A 26994-nucleotide genomic window follows, 5' to 3' on the forward strand; every position below is an offset into this window, starting at 1 on the left:
CTTATCTTCTCCTAGGTTAATGCACCCACATAAACATAGGCAGCAGGTACAATAGGCAAAGGAAGGCTAAGCCAACCCTGGCACAGCTGCTGCCAACCTGTCACCTGGGCCCCGGTGGCCCTGCCCGAGGCTGCCACCGTCTGCTGCTGCTGCCTGCCCGCTGCCGCTCGTCATGTCCCTCCTCCTCAGGGGTGGGGAAGTGAGGAGAGAACGAGGCGAGTCAGCAGTGGGCCAGAGGGTCTGGCGGGGGAATGAAGTGGTTTGCTCAGCCGTGCGCAGGGGCTAGCCAGGTGTGAGGAGGCCAGCGGCTTGGCCTGGTCCAGTGTGGCTGGGGCTGAGCCGGCAGCTCCAGAGACGCCAGTGGTCGGCCTGGGGCTTGGTGAGGCCGGGGCCCATCCCGTCCAGGGGCCAGCTTGGCTCAGTGTGGCCAGCTCAGGTGGATTGGCAGCTCAGCCCGGTGTAGCTGGGACTGGACTGGTGTTTGGGGAGGGCGGCCTGGCGCGGCAGAGGTGGGTAGACCGCGAGGCTCCTCCAGTTGCTGAGGGGGGATAGAGGCTCTGGCGTGTGGGGGGCAGGGCCTTGGGCAGAAGGGGCGCAGCCAGCAGGCTAGCCTCTCCAATGCGGGGGTTCACCCACCGTCCATACACATAAACAAATAAATAAATGAAACTAACACTCCATTAGCTGCCATCTCAGAGTTCACTCTGCCTGTGTGTTCTACCCCTTCCCCTATCCTGGGTCTGTCTTGTCTATTTACACTGTAAGCTCTTCAGGGCAGGGACCATCTACCACTCAGTGTTTGTACAGTGCCTGGCGCTGTGGGGGCCCATTCTCGGCTGGCCTTTCAGCACTGCCGTAATAAACAGGGGTAATAATAATCTTCACAGCATGGCGGTTCCCTCTATTGCCCTACTCACTTTTGGCTTGATCCAAAGCCCACAAAAATCACTAGAAGTCTTCCAACTGAATTCAAAGGGCTTTGAATCAGACCCTTTGCTTCCACTTGAGGCCAAATATTCCATTATGGATACCTAGAGGAGCATATCCTGAAAGCCCATATTTTGCAATGAATAAAAAAAATGGATTTTTCTTAGAAAATATTACAAGCTTCTTTGTCTCAAACTTAGGTCCAGACTCCCCCTCCTGTACCTGTTCCCCACCATTCACATCTACGTCCAACATTTGGCTGCCAGCTCAGTTCAAAGCCAGCCAATAACCCATCCTGTGTATTTCAAGTTTTCCCTTGGAGAACTCGATGACATATAATCTGAACCTATAGGGTAAGTGCCACTGTGCTTCTCTTGCTCTCTTTGCCCCCCTACTGCTGACAGATCTCATCCCTCTGAAGGGCTGACATGTTTCCATAGCAACCAGAATCCTAGCTCCGGTTGCCTCTGGTCTTGCCACCTGTTATTACTTCATCTCTCAAGTGTAAGGAATTGTAGCATGTCCCCTTATTTTGCTGCTCAAAATGCATCTACAGAGACTAGACAGATTCAAAAAACAAGAAATTAAAATATAAAAATACATCAATGGGAGTTTGGGGGAGCAGCTGCTAGAAGATATACCTCAGGACAAGCCACCCTCTAACAGAGCAAGAGATGGATTCCCAGCTGGAGATGCACCCACTTCTACCTGACTTATTCCCAGTTTTTAGTGAGAAATGGAGAAATTCATGGGGGTGCGTTGCAAAGGGAACGGCTCATTACACAGACTTGCCAGTTTTTTAGTGTAGGGCAGAGCTCTGGATTAGAATAACATAAGGTAGATGGCATAATCTGTGGGTGTAGTGAAGGACAGGCCAAGCGGAGCTCAAATAAATTTTAGTTCACTTCACTCACCTTCTGTCTCTCTCTCTCTCTCACACACACTCTCACTCACACACACACACACTTTTATGTATTGCTCTCTCCTATAAACTATTTTTACAACGTTTTCATTGAAACTCATGGGAGGAAAAATGCAAGTCAAACAAAATGAGAGCCTGAGAAGAAGGCTGCACCATCCAAAGAGATGGCACAATCTGCACATACCCAGAACTGGAAACTGCCATAACAGCATTTTGGCCCCTGTTGGAACCAGTCTCGTGATGACACAAGAAGCTCCGGCCTTCATGTGATTTCTAGCCCTGTTCTATAGCCCTGATTGGCTGGTCTTTCCCAAGAGGTGGGGTACTGGGAAAAGCAGTCAAATCAGACCTTCTGCAGGAGACAGATAGGTTTCTCCCATCCTCCCCTTATGAGCCAAGAGGAGTTTTTGGGTAGGACAGGGAGCATCTGATGCCATTTTCACAGGAACGGCTATGGGGCTGCAGACCATAATTAATTGATGGGCTGTGGGTGGGCAGTTGTGGGGCTGGGAGGACATATTAATTAATTGGATTTTTTGGGTTTAGGGAGAAGGTGTTTGTTAGCTCTCTGAACCATCAGGCAGCACTTTATACAAATCTGAGTAGTTTGATCTCAGCTGAATCTTCTAGCAAGAGTTCCTGCACCAGGGGGCCAAAATCATGTGATTCACTATAAATCTGTAAGAGCTGGCAACAAGGTAATTGTCCAGCACGCACTGGAGATGACCAGGGTGAATTTAAAAATGAGACTAAAAACCCATTATATTAAAATCTCCTGGTTTCTGGGCCAATCTCAGGATTGAAAGGGATCTGATTTATGATTTAACTTTTAGGGTTGGCAATACAGCACTCCCATCACACTGGAAACTAAGGGAGGGATTGCCCTTCCTGAGACACAATCCATCCTGGAGCTCACACTGGGACAGTGCAGCTCTGCACTCATCCAAAATGGGCTAGTACATTATGGGCACACATTGGTCCCTCCTAAATGTAGAGCACTTTGAGGATGGAAATTGCACCCATGAGGCATGTGTGAAACTCATGTTACCTAATTTCAAGCCCAGTCAAACACTGGGAGCTTTCTTGGGTTTGTATTCTGCTTTGGAGAAAGGAGTCTAGAGGTGAGAGAAAAATTATAATAAAAAATATAAATATGTGAATTTATACTATGCAGAGGGTCCGAACCTGAGCCAACCTTGGTTTTTTTGAGGGAGGAAGTGGTAGTGATGCAGTATATGATTTTTAAAGGCCAATTACTCAGTCAAATCAGGATCAATTTCCTCCAAAACACTTTGAAGTGCTTCTCCTTAATGAAGGCTATTTTCCTGCCAAAATTTCTGTGCCCAGCCATTTAAAGTCTCAAGAAGATTTTGTATAATGGGGAAATGTATGTTTTCACCCTCCCTGCATTCATAATGACTGAACAAGGTTTCCTCAAACTTCCCCATAACATTCAGGCATGGAAAATGTCAGCCCAAAAGGTAAATGTTTGGGAAAATTATGATTAATTAAAAACAGAGGGTACAAAAGGAACCTGTTATGCATCCTTAATGCTATAAGTCTGACGGCACCATTAAATTTCATTTTAAAATGACATTTACATTCATTCCTTTATAAAAAACAACAAAGGAAAAGCAAGAAAAATGGAATAAGCTAATGAGATATCTAATCAGGGCAAACACAGCTCTTCACTGAAAAGGCACCTGCTGTAGGATTTCCTCTTGGAAGGTGGGTGTTGGAGCATTCCTGCATTCAAATGTAGCTCTTATCACCTCCCCAGTGAGAAACAGCACTAAGGTAGAGAAAGGGAGGCCTGATGTAGCTTTTCAAATTGATGCTGCTTGTGGAGAGGAACAAACAGTTCATCTCCAACTGAGGGGCTGGCTCTTGTCATTTATTCATCTCCAGACCCCTGCCTGGATGGAAATAAAAATGTTTCAAAGAAGGCTGTGTGGGGGAGCTGGAGGACAGCTTGGAAGCACAGTGAGGTTAGTGCATTAATTTTTTATCTTTGAAGACTAGGTATCTAATTATGCTTAGAATACACAAATGCTGTTGACTGATCTCTCAACTAGAGATTTGTCCACATTACAAGATCTGCCATAGAAATGGGCAAAATTGGCAGATGCCCTGAACTCGTACAGTAGTTGGTTTGACAAGTCAAATCTGCATGTTCGCAGAGCTGTGTGAATGCTCTGGACTGCAGCAGCATTAGCAGAGTGCGTGGCAAGTCCGGACTGGTATTGGAAGAAGTGCTCAGGCACATGAAGTCTGAACACCATCTGTTCACACTATGACTGACTTTAGACTGTACTATAAGACCCTAATTTTTCTGAACACTAGAAATCATCCTAATGTTTAAGTTTTAAAAAGCAAAGGGCCACTTAGATGATTCCCTCCCATTTAAAAGGAGGTTTGTTCCTTACAGACAGGCACACACCTTTCTGTTCCTTTAGCAATTAAATTAGATTTACAATACCACATTCATTGAAACATATATTTAAATAGACAGATATCAAGTTAATAAAAATCCCACTTTACAAACCTTTTAAAATCTGCAGGCATCAGCTACCTCAAGTCATCCTATAACATTAGGTGAGATGTACATATATTGCAACATGTGTTCAGTGGTAGATTCATGGACTCACCCCGGGCTCGAAGCTCACATCTTGCCAGAGCCAAATAGTGAAGGATGAAGATAGCAGAAGAGCAGGTCTGACATGATGTGGAACCATTTTGTTCTATTGTCAGGGTTCAGGTTTCCTTGATTTTTAAGCAGTTTTCTGTAAGTTCTTTTTCATGATTTCAAACCCGGCTGACAAGTATTTGCGACATTATATAACAAGTCTGTATGGGACGAAGGCAAGTCTGGGTCTTGAGGAAGGGACATCCCCCCCATATCAAGGGAGTGAGCTGAGACATATAAGTAAATCAGCGGCATGGTCACAGCCTGTATTAAAAAGCATAGCCTCCTTGTTTTAGGGGAAAATAGGAGGTCAGAGAAGGTGATTTGAGAAAGGCTGAACTATATGTGAGCGAGGGAGACAACAAAATCCATGAAACAGTAATAAGGAGAGTGAGAGGTCAAAAGAAATGGAACATCCCACCTGGGCTGGTTGTTGTTCTGTGATACAGACCCAACAGAAGCCAGTCAGTTTAAATTAGGCTGTTCCTATATAAATCTTTTTTTCAGTCCCTGGAACATATATGTAGCCATCCAAAATGGCCTGCGGGTGATTGAGGGCATGGGGACAGAGGAGCGTTGCGAGAGAGATGAGAGTCCATTAACTGTTAAGATGGCACCAGTCAGAGGATCAATAACTGACTGGCAGCGGCTCTGCTCCAGGGAGGTTCCTTCTATGTCAGCAGGGCAGGTGTTACTGTGGATACTGCTGCAAGCAGTGACTGAATAGGAGACTTGGGAGTGGTAGAGAGAATAAAATGGCAACAAGTTCATACTGGACAGTCTGCCTGAACCTCGCTGCCACAGACCCCACCTCCCATGGCACTGCAAATTCCAAATGGCTGCTTTGGATTTGCTTTGCCTTTTCTAAATTAGGCTGCTTGTATTTCTCTGCCACATTGCTAAGGAAATAATCAGTGCCTGCTGTTTACTGTACTTCTGGCCCTTCTCTTCCGTAGGTTGCAGATTAGCTGTTTGGATTAACATCCCCTCCTCCTCCTACAAGCCCATACACAGAGGATTTTTGAAGCCCAGACCCTGTGACACAGCAGACCTGTCAAATCTAATTCATAACACATGCCCAGCAGTACTTAGGGGAAAGGAAGGATCTGATGCTCTGGCTCCCCACCATTCCCATGTACAAAGGGGCTATTTAATGACTTTATATTAGCAACATGGACAATTAGCATTCACATGGAAGATGGATGGCAGCATAAATTAAATATTGCCAAGTGAAAGAGGAAATATGCAAGAGCTGATCTCCAGGCTGTAAACCAACAAACAGAAAAAGGGAATAAACAGCCAGTCCAGAGATTTGCCTCCCAGCCTACTGTGACACCCCCCAGCACAAATCTCTTGGCACTTTTACATGGTTTCTGTCCCCACCCTCAGTAGCCACTGATTCTTGAGCAGAGAGAACATTCCACACAAAGATCTGGATCTCAGAGTGATTTACAAATGCAAAGGGGATGCTTGTGGCATTAAGCTACTCTCTGTGTTGGAGGCTGCACACCAGCCACCTCTCCCGGAGGCATCATACCTGCATCAAGCACAATGCCTGCAGGAGCTCGGGAGACACACAAGTCCGAGAAGCTCTTGCTGCACTTTTTTTCAGAGAGTGGAGTGCGGTCTCCTCCACAATGGCCCAGATTTGCTGACTGGCATGCAATGAAGGAGGTATATCATTCCATCCTTCCCAGCTCCTTCTGTGGAGTTTGGTACCACTCTCAGTGCTAACCTCTCCCAGTCCCTGAACCTCAGAACCACAAGAACTTGGCCTGCCTCTGGCCCCTGTGCCAAGCTGAATGGTGGGGGACAGTGTGCCCTTCTCAGTTTGCTTATCTGTGCAGGGCTAAGATCAACACAAATTAATTAAGCCTCAAAAGCCCCATCAGGTAGATAAGTATCGTAGACCCTATTTCAGACACAGAAAACTAATCTAGAGACAGCACACAAAATAAACAAAAAACCCTCTCTTACAGCTCCCTGTGAGATAATGGCCAGATGGTGATATGCTAGAGCCTGCCAGAACAGTAACTCCATGGAGTAATGGTCAATTCAAGTTTATCAACAACTCAGCAAGTCAAAACTGCTTCTGGACAAGTCAAAACATCTTAGTAAACATGTTAAACATGAAAAGGTGGAGCGGAAAAGTGATAAAAACTTTAGGATTGCCCAACAGGATCAGCCCAACCCAACAATAGCCAATAGTAGGTGCTTTGGAGAAAGGAGAACCCCTCCCCACAACCACATGACACAATTATGGATTATCCTGTTTAAGGAGGAAATGGCTTCCTAGATCCAAGTTTCTTCCTTTATACTTATGTCAGGAAGAAAAGAATTTGCCCTGTATTTTATACTGATAAGCATTTCATTCGGTTGTCAATAAATAATAAACAACAATAATTACTTTGAACTAAGGACCTGAAAGTATTTTACAAAAATCAATGAATTTAACCACATGATATCTCTGAGTGGGAGGCAATTATTACTTTGCACATGGGGAAACTGAGGCAGAAGAGGGCTAAGTGATACAATGGCACTAATAAAATATGGATTTCCTGACTCCCAGTCCTGTGCCTTAAAAAGGTTAAAATGGCTTTCCTGTGCCAGCAAACACACTATCTTCCCCCAACTTTGCTGATAGGATTCCCAAAGCACAGCCCTTCTGTCCTTTCTTGTGCCTTCAGATCTGTGCAGATAATTTTTTAGTCCTTCGATTTTTCCAGATTAATATTTAGAAAGTGGTGTTTAGGAAAGTGGGATCATGGGGCATTTGTTGATAATTTTATACCATAAAACTGAGAAGTGAATAAAGATCTTTTCTCAAAGAAAAATAGCAGAGAATGCACTGACCCAAATTGTGCATTTTCTTGATCACCACACTAATCACTAAGAGGCTGTTTGATGACAGGCAGGTGGGGTTTCCTTCCCTCTCCCCTTATCATCTCCTCCCCACAGGAGCAGTGATGGAAGAGTGATTTGCTGCAGAGTTAATGCTGAGTTTGAACTGAATTCTTGACTAGCTGAGCTCAGCACCAGGGCAGGCTGAAGTTGATTAGCTCCACTAAACATCCAGATTCTACTAATTCACAAAGAAGCAGAACAATTTTAGCAACTGCTGAAATGCATAGACAAAGGTGGAGGTAACATCCCTGAAAAAAAAGATTGAAAGGATGACAAAAGCAAACAGTACTCACGTTTGTGGTTCTCGTTTCTGTGGACGGGTGGGGAGCGCGTCTCCTGCTCTTGGGCTTCATCCCCCTCTTCGCTGGCTAGGTGAGTGTGAGCATAATGGTAGCTCAGTCCAGGTCTGTTCTTATAACGTTTGCCACAGACTGAGAGGGAAAGAAACATGAGGGAAGGGAGAAGAGAATGGAATATCAGTACCTTCAGCAACAGTGAGAATGGCCTTTAATACATCATCCCCCACTAACATCACTGTACATCCTTCTTGTTGTTGTTATTATCTGAAACTTTGCAAATATAATGCTGATGAAAGATGACAGACTGACAGCTCTGCAGGCTAATGTCCTCTATTTATCACCAGAACATGTACAGTACACTCAAGCTTTCCTACTCTACACCAGCATTGGTCCTTATTCCTGGCCTGGATGGAGCATCTCTAAGGTTGAGAGGGTTGGTCAATCTTCGTGGCCCACTCAGTCCTTGACCTGTCCCCTGAGACTGCCAACAGGGTTGTCTGTCAAACTAAATTAAGTGACATTTGCGGTGTTGGTGTTTTGTGATATAATGGGCTCTTTACCAATGGGAACTGGAGTGAGACCAAGCAGCATTGTTTCATGATTACTGACCTCAGGGAGAAGGAGCCAATATTACTAACAGCAAGAAAAGAAAAAAATATCTTTAAAAGATCTTCTTTCCCGATTTAAATCCAGACACAAAAGTTAGGAATCACCTACTGCTTCTGGTTCAAAGACCATTCAGCAGTGATGCTTCTACCCTCTACCCAGTTAAGTCTCACACTGAGCGGTCCAGTAATAATCTCTGTTGTGTGATAGAGAATCCTCCATTAAATGTTGCATGCACTTATTTGGGCAACAAGTCAACAAGCCTTAACAGACTCAAACCATTGAGACTCATGAAAGTACTTATGCTCCCATGACATTCTACAATGGCTTGAGCTTTATCACAAGACCCATGATAGCTGTAGGTTAAAGTTTTTAATAGGAATTTATGTTCATTCAGGTTATTGCCTGTAAAACAACAACCCAACCCTTAGCACTTGTCATCTTCAAAGCACTTTATCAAATTGTCAACTAATTCTCTTTCAAAGCCATTTTGTGAGCTAAGTCTCATTAGTACAGTTTTACAGATATGATAACTGAGGCAGAGAAGATAAAGGACAGATCCTGCAAACTCTTACTACCAGACCCAGTACTTACTACTGATTAGTCCAACCATCCCAGGAATTACTCATGGTAGTAAACACTTTGCACAGTACCGTTTGCAGGACTGAGCCCTATGTAATATGCCTCAGGACAGAGAGGCAGTTGGTGTCAGCACTGGGAATAGAACCCAGCAGTTCATGGCTCTCCATCCAGTTCTTAGCATCAATACTCCCTCTAAGGTGCTCTGATGGTCCGATTCTGAAAATGCCCCTTAACCATGTGATATGTGTGACTGTAATACACAGTGCAATTTCTAGACAACTTTATTTCACTGTGGCAGGTAGTGCAAAAGGCCAAGCGTGGTACTGCAGGCACACCCTGCACAGTCCACCAGTTGTGGCCATAGGCTTGGCATCATTCCATACACAGCACACTAAAAGTAATGAACTCAAACTTTGGCAGTCTGCACCTTTAAATAAACAAACAAAACTCCAAGACAAATGCCTATCTGCGGTGCTTGAGGGCAAAGCCCTGGTCTGGCCCTAGGCTATCACAGGGAGCTTGCAGCTCCTCTATTCCAGTCTCACTCTGCACTGCCCAGAGAAAATACAGGCAAGCCTTTTTAACTGAACTGTTGGCTATTGATTGGTCAGTGGATCCTCCTGGCCCTTCTAGGCTCCCTGAGGGCTATCTTGTTGGTAACTCGATCTGGATTTTCATTGAGCAGGGAGTGTCAGGGGTCTGACAGACCCCGCACATTCACCTTCCCCACATGCAGGAGTCCAACAATGTTCTAATGCTCAGCAAAAAAGCTCAAAAAGCATTTGTTCATTTACACTGAGGTAATCAGGTTTCACTGTTTAAAACTTTTCTGCTACTTCTCACAAAAAGCAGAAAGATGATCCACATTAAGGAGGAGATTATGTGAAATTGTAGACTATATATTGGTGAAGTAACATTTTAATCTCAATGTACCTATTGGGTGTCTGGGAAGTGGGCGGGCGAAGCCCGCCCACTGCTAAAGGATCCTCCCCCAGCCTAAGGGGAGGAACCACAGGGCCACAGAACCCACTGAGTGCGGGGGACAACTAATAAAAGAACAGGGACAGGAGTGAGGTCAAAGGGTCAGAAGGAGGGAACCTAACGGGGACACCGAGCAGAGAACCCCGGACAGCGCCCACTGCTCCTCGAAGGCGTCAAGGGAGCCAGTGGACGCCGCCCAGAGGAACTCCACCCGGACGCGTGATCGGACCATGGAGCGGAAGCAAGCCCCACAGTCACCGGAGTCTCCATCGGCCAACCTCCCCTTCCTGGTCGCGTGGATGGCCTTTTTCGCCAGGGCGAGGAGGAGGTTGACTAGGAGGTCCCGGGACTTCGTGGGGCCACGGATAGGGAGTGCATACAAAAGGAGGTGAGGGGAAAAGTGTAACCAGAAACGTAAGAGGATGGCTGTGAGGAGCCGGTGTAGGGGCTGCAACCTGGCGCACTCTAAGTAAACATGCGCCAGGGTCTCCCTCACGCCGCAGAAGGGGCAGGTGTCCGGGACAGGGGTAAACCGTGCCAAGTACACGCCCGTGCTCACGGCCCCATGGAGGAGCCGCCAACTGATATCCCCAGTGGGCCTTGGGACCAGGGTGGAGTAGAGGCTGGCCCACCGGGGCTCCTCACCCTCCAGAGGTGGCAGGAGGTCCCGCCACTTCGTATCAGGGTGGGACACGAGGGTGAGGAAGTGAAGGGTGTGGAGCACGAGCGTGTAGAGCTGTTTCCTCGGCGCGGTTTGGAAACGGACCAGCTGCAGGTCGTGCAGCCGGCTTGCGGAGAAGGGGCGGGGGGGCTGGTCGGGCCTACGGGGCAGAGGCCCGATGAAAAGGTCCGGAGGGCTCGGGGTGGGGGGTGGGCGGGGCGTGCCCTCCCGCAGGACCCAGTCGAGGTAGGCCCGAGCAGCGGGCGGCAAAGCGGCCTCCACCTCCTGGAGTACGCGCCGGGGAGTGCAAGGTCTGGAGAGCCCCATGCGGTGAGCGAGCGTCAGGGGATCCAGCCAGCCTCCCCAGTCGTAGTCCGGGAGGTCTCCGACCCTGGTGGCTCCCGCCAGGACCAGCCTCTGGCGCACCGCGGGGGACTCCGCCACCTGCACACGAAGCTGCGGATTGTGTAGCAGGGGCTCCGCGAGGAGGTCGGCCCCCTCGGTGGCCGCCACGGACCTGGTCGCAGAGAACAGCTTCCAGGTCCGGAGAAGGTCCTGGTAGAAGACCGGCAGCCCGGAGAGGTCTCGCGGAAGACCCCTCAGTTCGAGATAAAGGAGCTGCCGGTCGTATCGGAGCCCTCGGAAGCGGCGCAGGAAGGCGTGTGCCAGGGCTCTCCACGCTGGACTACCCGCACTATAAAGGAGCCTCTGCAGTGCCTGGAGGCGGAAGACGTGGACCTGAGCGCGCAGGCACTTCAGGCCCTGCCCTCCCTCCTCCAGGGGCAGGTGGAGTACCCCTGCAGGGACCCAGTGCAGTCCTGGCCAAAAGAACTCCAGAACCACCTTCCGGAGGTCGGCCAGGAGACCCGGGGCCGGGACCAGGGTGTTGAGCCGGTACCAGAGCATGGACAGGACCAGTTGGTTGAGCACCAGTGCCCTCCCTCGAAGGGAAAGGCACCGGAGGAGTCCTGTCCATTTCCGGAGCCGCTCCGTCACCTTGACCTGCAAACTGTGCCAGTTCTCCGGCGGAGACGGATGCGTGGCGGAAAGGTAAACGCCGAGATAGAGCAGCGGACCCGCGCTCCACCGGATGGCCTGGAGCGCGGGTGGGAGGGAGCCTGCCTGCCACCCGTCCCCGACCACCAGACCAGAGCTCTTGACCCAGTTGACCCGGGCGGAGGAGGCCGCCGAGTACACCGCCTGGCAGGCCTCCACCCGCGCCAAGTCGCCCGGGTCCTGGACCACGAGGAGCACATCGTCAGCGTACGCTGACAGGACCAGCCGCAGCTCCGGCTCCCGAAGCACCAACCCCGTCAACCTCCTGCGGAGGAGACAGAGAAAGGGCTCGATGGCCAGAGCGTACAGCTGGCCCGAGAGGGGGCACCCCTGCCGCACTCCCCGCCCGAAGCTGACCGGTTCAGTCAGGGTCCAGTTGAGCCTGACCAGACACTCTGCGGAAGCGTACAGCACCTGGAGAAAACCCACAAACTGGGACCCGAAGCCCAACGCTCGCAGAGTGCCCAGGAGGTACCCGTGGTCCACCCTGTCGAACGCCTTCTCCTGATCCAGGGACAGGAGGGCGAACGACAGACCATCCCTGCACCCAAGCTCTAAGAGATCCCGGACCAGATAGAGGTTATCGAAGATGCTACGGCCCGGGACGGTGTAGGTCTGGTCTGGGTGGATCACGTCCTCCAGCACGGACCCCAGCCGCAGCGAGATGGCCTTGGCGATGATTTTGTAGTCCGTGCTGAGGAGCGAGACGGGACGCCAATTCTGTAAATCGCGGAGGTCCCCCTTCTTCAGCAATAAGGCGAGCACAGCTCGCCTGCACGAGAGAGGGAGGACCCCGCCCTGCAAGGACTCGGCCCAGACGCTGGCCAGGTCTGGGCCGAGGACGTCCCAGAACACGCGGTAGAACTCTACGGTCAGCCCGTCCATGCCCGGAGACTTGTTGGTGGGCATGCGACGGAGGGCGTCCGAGAACTCGGCCAAAGAGAGAGGCAGCTCTAGCCGGTCCCGGTCGCCCGCGCTGAGCGTTGGGAGCTCGTCCCAAAGCACTCTGCGAGCGGCAGGATCGGTCGGATCCGGGAAGAAAAGGCGCGCGTAGAAGGTCCAGGCCCTCTCGCACATCTCCGCCGGATCCGTGAGGGGGGTGCCGTCCTCCGCCAGAAGGCAGGTGACGTGCTTCTGGGCCCCCCTCCGTTTCTCCAGGGCGTAGAAGAAGCGGGAGCCGCGATCCATCTCCCGAAGGAGGCGGATGCGGGAGCGAACAAAGGCGCCCCGAGCCCGATGGTCCTCGAGGACCCGGAGCTCCTCCCGCTTCTCCTGGCACGCTCCGCAAAGGGATGGATCCTCGGGGCTGGCGGCCAGACGCCTCTCCAGCTCTAAGACCTCCCGTTCCAACTGCCCTATCGCCGCATCCCTCCGTCGGCTGACGCCTTAATCTCAATGTAGCGGGATAGTCACCCACTCCTGCCCTGAGGATTTTAAAGATAGCCCTGGGAGAGGGCTGTGGCAGGGGAAAAAGCTGCTAGGCTGATTGGGGAAGTAGCCTCAGCTGGCCCTATATAAGAGGCTGGGAGCCAGGCGCTCAACAGTCTCTCTCTATTTGTAGAGGGAGATGGGTCTGGCTGCATGATGCTAGAGACAGGATACCTGAGTGAAGCAGGGCTGGGGAAAGGCAGAGGAGCTGGGGAGCTCCAGCCTGGAAAGCCCCAGGCTGCGGCCTAGCAGAAGGCAAATAGGTACTGGGGGTTGCAGAGGGCAGCCCAGTGGTAGGCAAAGGCTGCAGGTCCAAACCCAACCTTGCCGGTGATGAGTAGGCTGATACTGCAATCTGCCCCAGGGCGTGGGGGCTAGACAATGACAGGCAGTGGCCTTAAACTGAGGTGAGGTGGGGATAGTGGGTGAGGGTTCCCTGGGGAGGGAGACCCACAGAGAAAGGGGTTACTGCCACAGTGCAGCACCCCAGATAAAGGGGTACTGGGAGGGACACGGGGGCCAAGAGGCAGCAGGACAATGGCCTGCAGAGGGCACTCCGGAGGCTGGAGAGCTATTTCCCAGAAAAGACCAGCAGAAGGCGCCGCAGGGGTGAGGACATTCCTACAGTCAACTTGTTCTAACTAATTTGTAAACTCTCTCAGGGAACATACCTGGTCTTAGGTGTTTGTAAAGCATGCTTATCTATGGCATGATATCAATAAGAATCAATGATTCATAATGATAACCATTCTTGTCCTATTTTCATCCATTCACTATGGTTAAATAACACATGTATAACATTGATCTTGCTTTTGTGTAAATAAAATATATTTAAAAAAATAAAGTTAAAGAAATGTCTCGATATGGGCAGAAAACATACAACCTAGGCAGCAGCAGTGCAAGCTTCCTCTATGCTAGCCAAAAAACATGCTTCAGGAGGGACCAGCTCTCAAAGTGAGAGGAGAATTCAGTCTGAAAGACACATCCAGCCCTTGCCCTCTTTACTAAGAGTTCCAACAAGGGGGTCAAGTGTGAGGGCCTATTATCCAAGAGACCAGAATTTTTGGTTTTTAATAGGAGGCCATAAAATGCTGATTAATTTTACACTAAAGAGAGGCCATTAACTTGGGTCAGAGTCCATTAACATAGGTGCAAGTCTCATTAATTTCAGTGGTAATTGTGCCCATGGAACTCAAAGGATTATCAGGCACCAAATGAATAAAACACATTAGATCTAAGGCACAAAGGTATGAAAGAAGGATAAAATGTTAACACAAATTCCCAGGAGGCTGGCTGGGTCAGGGACTGATAAAGTGATATGGTCTCTCTCACCTCTAGGTCAGCATATCCAATCCAACCCCGGTTGGCAGTTACCAAAAGACACCACTATATTACAGCTGCTTGGTATGCACATGAAAGAGTACTGTGTATATTCCTTGCTGGTATTGTTAAATATTATGTTAAGGCAGAGACTCACTTACCACTGCCAAGTCAAATTTAACCCCTTGGTCCTCAAATGAAAAAAAAAAGATCCTTTCCTCTTCAAATTTTTCAGGTGGCTTCTGTATTGGTTAAATTTGTGGGGAATTATACAAGCCGTTTCTAAGACATGGGAATCAGAAAAATAGGTGGTGTGTTTTGAAGTCTTTTTTCTTTTTTGTCCATCTCAAAAATGATTTGTTCTAGAAACTTCAAATTAAGTATGATAAAAAGATCTTAGCAAGACCTAGTGCACGGGATCAATTCTTGGAGGGGTGGAAGACATGTTTGAGAACTTATTCACTATCCAAATGGAATATCAGAACAGCCCATCAATCCTGGTGGGCTTTTGATGGAGTGCCATGTGACTGATGGGAGACCAAAGCTTTTATTTTAAAAAAGTAAGTCTCTATCCCTTTTCCTTGGGGCAATAGACTCCAATATGTAACCTGATCACTAGGAAAATTTATTATAATTATTAAAAAAAATAAGAAAAAATCAAAGCCATCCCCAAGCATTTTTGTATCACAGTTTTAATACATCACTTGCATCTATATTTGTACAAACACCTAATCACAGCAACAGAAGGTGAGATGGGAAGATGGGGGAAATCTAAGTACAAAAAAACAAACTCTAGGAAGGTCTGAGTAAAGTCCACTTTTGTTTTAAATCTCTGTACCTCTTCTTTCATTGCCCAGATCCCATGGCCACTGGCGCACTATAAGAGTCAGACAGAAATACAAGAAAGTCTCCTCCAAATTTAAGTTTTTCACAGCACTAGACCACAGGCTTCCTATAGCCCTTATGAAAAAAGTTGAAGGGAAGATGGAAAGATGGCAAATATACACTCACTGTATCAGTACAGACTTTTTCCAAATTAAAATGCCTACAGCCATAAGCTTCTTAAAACCCTTTTAAAAACACCTTTAATACAAAAATAATACTTACAGTGAAGAAGCAGATATATCGAGGTAGAATTAAGGTTGTTTGGATGCCTTAAATGTATATATCCAAACTTTAAACTCACTGGGCTGTTGTAAGTGTAACCTTAACTTTGAATTTCTGATGGGGGGCAGGGGAGGCGTTAATAAACAAGACTATTCTTAGGTATATGTCCTTTAAGAAATGCCTTTTAGGTCCTTTAAGAAAGGCAACTTTGATCTCCCACCTTTCAGTATCTGCCAGCTACTCTTTGATTGCATTTCAGAAGAGGAAAGAACTCCCACCCAGATCATCCTTCATTCCATAGATCAGTGGTTCTCAAACTTTTGTACTGGTGACCCTTTTCACATAGCAAGCCTCTGAGTGAGACACACACCCCCTTTATAAATTAAAAACACTTTTTTATATATTTAACAACATTATAAATGCTGGAGGCAAAGCAGGCTTTGGGGTGGAGGCTGACAGCTCACCACCCCCCATGTAATAATCTCACAACCCCCTGAGGGGTCCCAACCCCCAGTTTGAGAACTCTTGCCATAGAACATGGAACACACTGGTGATACAAAAATTATCAGGCAGGCAAACAGCAAGAATTCACAACCCTTAACATTTTACACAAACAAGACAAATAGAAAACACTTATTGTTATATGGCTTATATTAAAAAGAAGTATGATTTTAAAAGATAAATTTGTCTGGTTTATATGACTTTTATTACATACCTTGGAAAAGACAGATGGAGAGATGTTCATAGTAGATTACTTGATTGTTAAATTGATATATCCTGCACTATCCCATTTATGCTCATGTGAATTAAAAGGAAGCTTTAAAAAACAATGACACTGTTCTTGTGAGCTACAGATACTATTCACAGACTTCGCTACAATATTTTAACTTAAGTGTTTTTTGGCAGTTATTTTTTGGGCACAGCCTAAGGCTGTACTAAATTCTACAACTGGCCCCTTTTTTCTGTAGCAATCCTTATGATAGGGACAGGGGGGCTTCCAAGGATAGCAACAGGCAGGGGCATTCCTAGCAATGAAGGAGGCCAGTGAACACTTAAGCCAGAGTGGGAGGGGGCCCACTGTACATGGCTCAGTGGATATCTTGAGGGGTTGGAGGATCTCAGAGGATCTGCAGGTGTTTGAGGCCGAACCTGCAGCTTCTTCTTGATGGCCAAACTTTTTCACTTCTCACACTCATACACTGTCAACTCCACCTGCTGAAACTCTTAGGATTTCCTAGTCTCTGTGCAAGTTAATCTTTTGCAGGAGAGAAGGGTGTCCTGTGTTCTTATCCAGGCAAAACAATCACCACCTTCCCTAGGAGATGCTGGAATAAAAACTAACTCAGAACTTGGCTGTCACATTGGAATCTCCTCAAACCGGCAACAGAGGCTGGATCACTTGATGATTACCTGTTCTGTACATTCCCTCTGAAGCACCTGGCATTGACCACAGTTGGAAGACAGGATACTGAGCTAGATGGACCATTGGTCTGACCCAGTATGGCCGTTCTTACGTTCTTATAAATTCTGCCTACTCTCTTATGTTCCAGATAGAACATATTTTATTAACCTCACATAACACTGTGTTCAGAGATAGGGTATTGTTAATTATTACTGTTTTATAGACACTATCACTTATATAATGTTTTCCATATTCAAAGGGATTTTCAGACATTAACTAATTAATCCTTCCCATGTTCCTGTGTGATGTTACCCTCATTATACAGATGAGGAAACAGAATCACAGAGGGGTTAAGTGATTTGCCAAAGTCACACAGTGATCCTGTGTCAGAACCTCGATTAGAACCCATGAGTTCTTGATTCCCAGTCCCGTGGTTAGAACATATCTCTATCATTTATCTCTCTTATTCTCTTAATTGCCAATGCTGTGATCAGAACACAATCTTACAACACAGATAAAACTCTCCATTGAATGTTATGCTCTGCTACCATGCACCTCCCACTTAAATGAAGAATGTGCACTTCACAAACTTCACCATGTAGCTATGCACGCCATTAAACAGCCTTGGTTTTTTGTTTTTGTTTTTTCACTTTCCTCCTGGATGGACATAAGTCTAGCAATTGACAGATTTTCTCCTGTTTTCTAACACTGAGACAAGTCCACCCTTTATGACTTGGCCTTTAATCAGGCAACCAAGCCAGATTTTAAAGGATTTGGCCCAATATGCCTTTTGGTCCATCCTGCACTTTAGTGATATGTTTTGCATTCAGACAGCTGTAAACCATAGTGTGCTATGTTGTGGGCAAACTGGGTGAGCAAGCCACATAACAAAACAGTGCAGATCAAACTCTTACTAATCATCATTCTCCAACAGATGCTCTTCTGTGATTTATCTTAATTTGCTTCCAAATTTTAAATATGAAATTAACGTATTATCCAACTATTTTATGGGAAAACATGCCCCACTTAGAGACACTTTCGTTACCTACACAAGGAGCCTCACAAAACCAGGTTCTATTCCCAACTCTGTCACTGAAGACGATTGTGAGTTTGGACAAGTCACTTCATCTCTCTGTGTCTCAGTTTTCCTTTAAAATTCCTTCCTATGTAAAATGGGGATAATGATACTTCTTGTTTTAAAAAGTGCTTTGAGGTCTATGGCTCAAATGGCTTTGTCACTAGCTATTTATTGGCTGCACTACTCTCATTCAGAGACCATTACACATGTGGTCCTTGGCAGAGGTGAGCTATGTTCTAGCCAGCACTACACATATACACATACACATACAGTCTGTCATCAGTCAGTACAAGACAGAAGAAAATCATCCACGTGTCAGTGGAAACATGAAATTGCGGGAGGTGTGAGTGCTACATTCTCACCGTACCTTCCCTGATACAGTAACTCCTCACTTAACATTGTAGTTATGTTCCTGAAAAATGCGACTTAAAGTGAAACGATGTTAAGCTAATCCAATTTCCCAATAAGAATTAATGTAAATGAGGGCGTTAGGTTCCAGGCACACACACACACACACACACAGTATAAGTTTTAAACAAACAATTTAATACTGGTACACAGTGATGATGATTGTGAAGCTTGGTTGAGGTGGAGGAGTCAGAGGGTGGGATATTTCCCTTACTGCTAAATGATGATCTAGCAATTGGCTGAGCCCTCAAGGGTTAACTTTCTCTATACACAAGGCAGCAGGAATGGAGGGAGGTGTGCACATTTCCCTTAAGTACACTGCCTTGTTAATTAGATCAGCTTGCTGATAGGCAGCTGCTGCAAGCTCCCTCCGTCCTGAGTCCTGGTCTGTCCCCCCTGCTCTGTGGAAGATGGGGTATCCAGGGTGCAGGAGCAGGGGGACACCCTGACATTATCACCCCTCTTCCTTCCAGGGCCGGCTCCAGGCACCAGCCCAGCAAGCAAGTGCCTGGAGAAGCCAAGGGCAAGGGGAGGCATGTCGAGCTCTTCAGCGGCAATTCAGCGGCGGGTCCCTCAGTCCCTCTCAGAGGGAAGGACCTGCCACTGAATTGGCACCTAAGAAGAAAGTGGCGCAGTGGAGCTGCCGCTGATCACAGCTTTTTTCTTTTTTCCACCGCTTGGGGCGGCAAAAAACCCTGGAGCTGGCCCTGCTTCCTTCCCTCCTCCCCACACAGCAAGCAGGAGTCTTGGGGAGCAGCTCCAAGGCAGAGGGCAGGAGCAACACATGGCATTGGGTGAGGGACACAGCTGAACTGCAGGCAGCTACTGCACAGAGAACTTAGGGAAGTGGGGAGCTGATAGGGGGCTGCCAGTCTCCTCTTATTCCAAGCCCCCACCAGCTAGCTGCAATGGGCTGCTCTTCCTGCAAGCAGTAGACAAAGCAGTCAGCTGCCAAATGACATTAGAAGGGAGCATTACACCACTTTAAATGAGCATGTTCCCTAATTGATCAGCAATGTAACAATGAAACAATGTTAACCGGGATGACTTTAAGTGAGGAGATATTGTACATTGGTCTTCTCTTTGCTTCTGTTTTGCATGCTTTCAAATGGCTGTTCTTCTCAGCTGGAGGGAATGTCCAGTGCTAAAGCCGAAATTAATCACTGCCGGGGAGCCATTTTGTGAAGTAATCCCCACCTCCTATTCTCCACCCAAAAAAGATCCAATCCTGTTTTGCACTGGCTCTGGAATATAGTTTCCATTATTACAACCATTATAACCAGAATCTGGAAGCTGGAGATGTCTAATGTTTTATGGTTGTATTTTGATCTTCATCGGTGGGAAAGCAGTAGGTTTGTCTTGCTGATCAAGGGTGTTATGTTGCAAATCTAGTTAATCACAATGGCAAAATCGTAATACATTTCCCATTGGATTTCCAAACAATGAGTGGTTCTGTTTGGGCTGACCAACTGGATGTGCCCTAATACCTACCTACTGTGCTAATTTCAGGCTACATGCATATTAAAGACTGCAACAAAACATTTAAATGTCATTTTTTTAAATGAGACTATATGTGGTTAAATTAATTGCTGGTGAAAGCTATGGATTGGAAACCCTGAAAACTGATGTCCTCTGTTAATCCCCAGAGCAGCCATAGCAAGGTAGAAAAAGCAACAGAGTCCTGTCCTGCTCCACCCATGTGCCTCAACCCTGATCTAAATGGAGCCTACCTCTAGAGGTCAGAGAAGTGTTAAATCTCCATATCTATTTAATCCTTGGCTTCCCTACTGAGACTGCCATAAATGGAATCAATAAGCACTAAGTGTAGCAGGAGCGATGATGGTTGTTTGTTAGAGGTTTTTATATGGACACTTATCTAAAAGTGGGCTGAGACCATCAAATTCACTTAACATTGTCTCCCAAACAGTTTCACAGGGCACAGGACTGCCATCATCCTACATGGAAACCACAGATAAATAGAGGCCTAGGACCTGCTGCAGGGACAAGAAGCCTCTGAGTGTTGTGAAGGATGGACTAAAAGGTTGATATAATGGCTTTGGACATCTAAATATTATCCAAAGAATAGGCCCTCTGAATCCCAATACTATTTGAATCCAAATGTCATCCTATTTACCCATCCTTAATAGCAACACTGGGTAACCCCATCCACTTCTAACTTCACCTCTATTTTATTCTAGTTCTTAGTGCCTAACAACTACTTTTCTTCAGTCCTCACTAAGCAAGGTAATGTCATCCCGCGGTTTAGCACTTAAGCTTCTAATAGTTATCAAGGGAAGGGTGACACAAACCAGACTTCTGAGGAAGCATGTCACAAGGCTATAATCAGAATATATTCAAATCAATTGGATGCAGTGATATTAACCCTAGAGAGCTCAAGGGGCCAGTGGAAGTACTATTGAAGCCATTGTTAATGTTTTTGAGAACAAAAAAGGCAGGTGAGGTCTCAGAGGCCAGGCAAAAAGCAAACATAACACCTGATCTTGCAGGCCTTGCTCCAGAAAACCTGCCACTGAAATCAATAGAAAGTTTGAGCAAGAGAAGATGGCAGGATCACATCAATTTTAAAGATGTGGGGAAAGACGGAAGGGGAGTATACAGGAGCAAATTTAATTTCAAATCTTGGGAAGTTGTTAGAACAATGAATAAAGCAGTTACTTTGTAAGCACATACAGAAAACATGGTGATAAATAGCAAGAAATATTTGCAAAAAACAAGTCATGCCACAGTTATGTAATATGTTAGGCTGGGATAGCGGGGTGCTCAGTTCTCATTGAAATTCTGTGGAAGTTGGTTGCCTTAACTCCCTTAGGCTGCTTGAAAATCCCAGCCTAACAGGATAGGTTTGGTGTGCAAAGGGAATGCAGAGGACAAGGTGTATTCTAACATTAATGAAGCCTTTGATACTATGACACACAAGAAAATTAGAAGAATATAGATGAGGTCAACCTTCAATGTAGAGGCTGCTTTTTTAAAAAACAAAAATCAAATTTAGAATATTAATAAGTTCAGTGCCAAGTTCAAAATATTCACCAGGGGCCACACTTACACTGGTATTTAGGTACCAAAGGATGCACCTAGTGGGATTTTCAAAATTAAATTGAATTCAGGATGATCCAGTGATTGAGGCATTAGCCTAGGACTTGAGAGACTGGGTTTACTTCCCGGATCTTCCCCAGGCTGACTGTGTGACCCGGAGCACTTGCTCGCTGTGCCATAGTTCCCCAGCTGTAAAATGAGGATAACAGCACTTCCCAACTTCATAGGGGCATTGTGAGAATAAACATATTAAAAGTTGTTAAGTGCTCAGATACTCTGGGGAAAATCCCTCTCGGTGTCCACCTGCATCGTTAAGCACCAAAATACTTTTGAAAAACTAGCCCTAGGTGCTTGCAAGCATCCGTTTTGGGTTCAGTACTAGTCTATATTTTTATTATTGATTTGGCAGGGGGGTGGAGAATACAAGAATGACATGTGCAGAGGACAGATTGTTGGAAAAGATCACACACACTTGGGAAAATAACAAAAAATGCCCTGCATGAGCCTGAGAGATTGGAGAAAGGAGATTAAATCAATCATTTGATTAATAACTAGGAGATCCAACAAAGATAAATGTAACATGTTTCACGTAAGACAGATTAATAAAATGAAGAAATTGAAGCCAGAGGATAACTAGCTGAGGTAGCATGGATAAGGAACAGGTATATTAAATATGAAGACTGTGAATGCGGCAGTGGAGAAAGCCCCTTTGCTTGAGATCTTTAAATCATGAGTGAAAAAAGGCCTGGAGAATACAATCCTGCACTGGCAAAAGAATGGACTAACTAATCTAATAGGTCTATTGCCTCTCTAGCTTTCATAACATGTGCACAAAAGGAATACGCAATATTAGGAGTATTACGGGTAAAACAAGATAGCAAAAATAGTTACAGAACCTAATATCGATCTTCTGCACTAGTTCAGCCTTCTCCTGTGAGCTATGTTTAGTTTTGGCCACCACACAGTAAAAAAAAAGACGGACAAATTGGAGACAGTTCAGAGGACAGCAACAAGCTTGATAAGAGATCTGGAGGAGACACATGATAAATGTCTTCAGATACAGAAAAGGATAGAATAAAAAAGCCAAGAAACAATTATTCTCATTAGGCACCAAGAAGAGAATACAAAGTGATGGGTGTAAGTCTGCAGCACAGAAAATTCAGGTTAAATATCTGGAGAAACTTGATAACCAAAAGGACAGTTGGGGCAACAGAACAACCTTCTAGACAAGAATCATCATCACTAGGGACACTCAAGGCTGGATTAGTCACCAGTCCATCAGGGATGATAGGAAGAATTAAACCAGTTCTGCCATTGTGAAGGAGATGGACTAAAAGGCCCACTTGGGATCCCAATCTCAAAGAGTCTATGTACAAAGGATGCTATATAAAGTAAGTGTCTTAATCAAAGTGCACTATAAAGAGAGGAAGAGCTACACAGAAATGAGATGAAACAGTGAGACAGACTAGAGAGGGGAAATGCTTGACAAAGGTACATGCAACAACTCCTTTTATAGAAGGAAAAAAGAGAAGCCCCACATGTGAAGATAGAGTAGAGGAAAAGAACAATGGAATTTAAAAGAAGATGCAAGTAAGTATATTTGTAGATTAGTTACAGTGAGGTGGGGGAAGGAGTAGAAGAAGGAAGAAGAGTAAGGGTATGTCTACATTGCTGCTGGAAGCATGCTTGCCAGCATGGATGGATAGAAATATGCTAGCAGTGCTTGAGCTAACACACTCATACACTCCAAAAATAGCAGTGTAGCTGGGGTAGCACAGGTAGCAGCTTGGGCTAGCCATCTGAGAACAAACCTGCCCAGACACCCTGGGCTAGCCCAAGCCACTGCCCATGCAGCCCCCAGCTACAGTGCTATTTTTTGTAAGCTAGCTCAAGCAGAGCTAACATGAGTCTGTCTACCCATGCTGGAAAGCATGCTCCCAGCTGCACTGTAGACATGCCCTAAGTAGTGTCTAGATGACTTAGCACAGGTGGACCACTTCAGACAGATGGAAGAACATCAATTCATCTAGTTCAGAAGCTAGAGATGTTCATAGTTTTTTCTTCCAGAACTCATGCTATGAAACTCCATATAACGTTGATGAAGTTTTACCAGAGTGAAGATGTTTGATTTTCAAAGACAGCCAACTCATGGATAAAAACACAGCTGTGGTGAGATTTCTCTGGTTAGTGGATCCCACGGGGCAACATTTATGACTATATGTCATCAATTGTCCTTACTGTAATTTATACATTCATTCATTCACTCTGCCCTTCATTTGAAACTTGTACCCTGTTGTTCATCTGAAGCTGCTGTAGTAGGAGTTCCCCAGTCTTCCCCGGGCTGTGTTGGGTCTTCTTTCTAGCCTGATTTGGTACCCTGGCACCCTACCTGGGGCCATACATACAGGCTATCTCTGGTCTATCTCCTAGTTATATATTCAGGTTGAGTTTGTAAGCAGCAGTACACGTTCCTGCCTACAGCCCTCCCACATGATCTCCTCTCAGTCCCATTCTCCAACCCCCTTTTCAAGGGTATCTGGTAGAGCTGGTCGAAAATGTTCAGATTGACCAGTTTTCCATTAGAAAATGCTGATACAATGAAATGGAAACTTTTCCTGGGAACATATCAGTATTGTTGTTATTTTTTATGTTGTTATTTTGTTTCAACTTTTGCTATATTTAGAATGTAATATAAGAAGTCAAAATGTTTCAACCATTATAGAATGTTGTATAACAAGTCAGAATGAAATCTTTCAATAAGATTGAAATAAGATTTTCATTTCACAAAAATTCCACATTTTTGACTTTTCATCTCGATTTGGAACAAAACCAAATTTTCCTGAGGGACGAAAATTCCATTTTTCAAGCAGTTCTAATTTCTGGACCAACCAACTGGACAAAATCTGCTCAGGTGGCACGTAGCCATTTACCTGTCCTCACTTGGTCAGGGCTGAGTTCCTTCTCTGGAGTAGCATTCCCATTTTCCAGTGGAAGGAGGTCTGCCAGCAAGAAGTCAGAGGTGAAAAGGCTAACCCGGGCTCAGGGGTTAGCTCCTTCACAGCCATGCTGCTGACACATGGACAGGTAGCGTCTCACAGACCTTTATGTGAATACTGACATTCTGTTTCCTATAAGCACGGTTTTATAAATGGGGAAGTAGAGCTGGTCAAATTCCTCAAAGAATTTTCTGTGACTATATCCTTTAAATAAATAAATAATACTTCAATTCAGTTCTGTTTGTGCGCCTTTTGTGTTTGTTCACTTTCCACAAACATTCAAGCAAACAAATTTACTGGCAGGCATGTTTGCAGAAACAGAAAATTTGGGGTGAAAATGAGAGAATATACAGGAAAAGCAAATTATGGACTCATGAAGGCAATTATTCACACCAGTAATGTGATTCTAAGAGTAATGAGACAGGGAACAGAAACGATACTCTGTAACCTGCATGTTCCCATCTAAAACTAACCAATCTAGCTGTGAATTTGTACACAGAATATTGGGAATTAACTTCTCCCAAACAATCTATTGATCAAGATACAATTGAAGAAAATATTTGGCAAATAATTTTGAAGAAGAAATAATTTTTTAAAAATCTTAAACTGTTTGCTGACAATTCATTAAAAGAAAAGGGGTCTAAATGTGTCAAATAAATTATTCACTACAAATTATTTATATAAGTTCTAGTGGATATTAAAAGGAAGGGAGAAGATGACAAACAAGAAAGATCGCAGTATAGCCGGAACAACCCTCTCTCTAGTCCCCCATAGTAATGTAAAAGAGTTCTGTTACTTATAACAACCTTCTCTTAGCCATCTATCTTGGCCCTCGCCTTCTGATAATATGTTTCTTAAAAATGAAAAATTTCATCCAAAGGAAGCTGGAAAGATTTATTTTTCAAAACCAAAAAGTAAATTTATGCTCTAAAATGTAAACCAGGAATTAGGAATGGGCAAAACTACATCAGTACAACATGCACCATAACCTTGGCTTCAGCTCAGATTTCTGTTGCCTGCTTTGATATCTTTGATGTGTCACATATTATCTGTGAATCACCTCTTTGCATGTCACTAAGGTGCCTGGGTGATCCCGCAGCTGAGCTAAATCATTTATACTCTCAGTAGGGAAATGGGAGTGACCAGAAAAGAGTCACAATATGTTCAAAATGCCTATAATCTACAGAAGTGCCATTGCATGTGGGGGCATTTCCAAGAAAGGAGATATAGACAATCCCACGCACACAACCACTCTCACTGAAGGCTCAGGATTTTAAACATAAAATATGTGTTGGACTTCTGGACAATCCTTAGAAGGGGAAATTTCAACCCTCCAATGTAAAAACAGATCCTTAAATAAAAACCTTCAGAGGTGCCCCCCATCCTTTCACCCTAAAGAGTTCCTCCTTCTGTGATCACGTTATACTCACGTGCAGACATATTAGAGACCATTCTGCCCATTCAAGGATTTCCTTTCTCCCTCTCAAATCAATTGCACCATTAAGGAACTCCATCCCTAGAGTCCCCATAGTATTTGCATTGCCAAAGCAAGACATTTGGAATGCCAATCACACCACCATACAAGGGTCATCCAACCTCATCATGACAGAGCATGGCTGGACTGTGGAGAATAAACCTTTCATGTATGTTCCAGATTTCTTCATTTTTAAAAAATTACAGATTCATAGATAGCTATTGTGATTATTGGTCTTTTGGGGCTGGAAGATTTGGGAGGTTGGAGGCAGAAAGGAGTGGGCGTACCAACTCATCCCAAACCCCATCAAAACCTTTTGGAGCTGTGAAGTGAAGATGGTCACCTCTCCTCCTGATTCTATTAGCTTTAGGGAGAAACAAGGTGAGTGAGGTAATATCTATTATTGGACCAACTTCTCCAATAAAAGATATTACCTCACACACCTTGTCTCTCTAATATCCTGGAACCGACTCAACAGACAACAGCACTCTGTTAGCTTTGGTTAGTTAGTAGTGGTATTTGACAGCACAAATTCCCAATGAACACCCAATCTATTCTATACATTGAAGTGGGAGCTTCACAGAAAGACAGGAGTTTAGCCCAGCATGTCACTCACTGAATAGGATGTATTGAAGTGAGAAAGAGTTGAAAAGAAGAAGAAAAAATGCCAATGGATAGATCCTAGCTGTAAAAATAATTCATACTATGCCAAATTCTGGAGTTCTTCCTCAGTCTGACACCCTTGCTCGTTTTGAGTAATGCCTTACTTCACATACAGTCCCACTGGAACCCATCACAGAGTCAGGGTACATCTACACAGAAAATTAAGGTATGACAGTAGTGTGGTTAGGCCCATCCATGCTAGCTTTCATCTAGCTAGCTAGGGTAACAATAGTAGTGACAATACAGAAGCATGGACTTCAGCACTGGCTAGCCACCTGAGCTATGTACCCAGGGTCCCTGAAACCTGTGCTATCACACATACACTACTGTTGGTACTTGAGCTAGCTAGATTAATGCCCACATGCGTATGCCTACCTGTGCTACGACACCTTCCTTTGGTGTTTACTTGTACCCTACAAATGACAGAACAGGGCAGT

The 26994-nt window shown here is 45.5% G+C and overlaps 1 protein-coding gene across 10 annotated transcripts in view; it reads right to left on the reverse strand.

The window, feature by feature from the left end:
- The window catches only part of DPF3 (double PHD fingers 3), a 247737-nt gene that overhangs the window by 46924 nt on the left and 173819 nt on the right, over window positions 1-26994 (reverse strand). For all 10 annotated transcript variants that reach the window (XR_007774468.1, XR_007774469.1, XR_007774467.1 and 7 more), the window contains exon 7: window positions 7733-7870. Coding sequence is in view for 7 of the 10 variants with exons in the window: in XM_050953565.1 (XP_050809522.1) it covers window positions 7733-7870 (138 nt within the window). In the remaining 3 variants the exon portion in view is untranslated. The remainder of the gene's footprint in view (window positions 1-7732; window positions 7871-26994) is intronic.

Source organism: Gopherus flavomarginatus, chromosome 5 (genome assembly GCF_025201925.1).
Source record: "Gopherus flavomarginatus isolate rGopFla2 chromosome 5, rGopFla2.mat.asm, whole genome shotgun sequence".
Lineage (NCBI taxonomy): Eukaryota > Metazoa > Chordata > Testudines > Testudinidae > Gopherus > Gopherus flavomarginatus.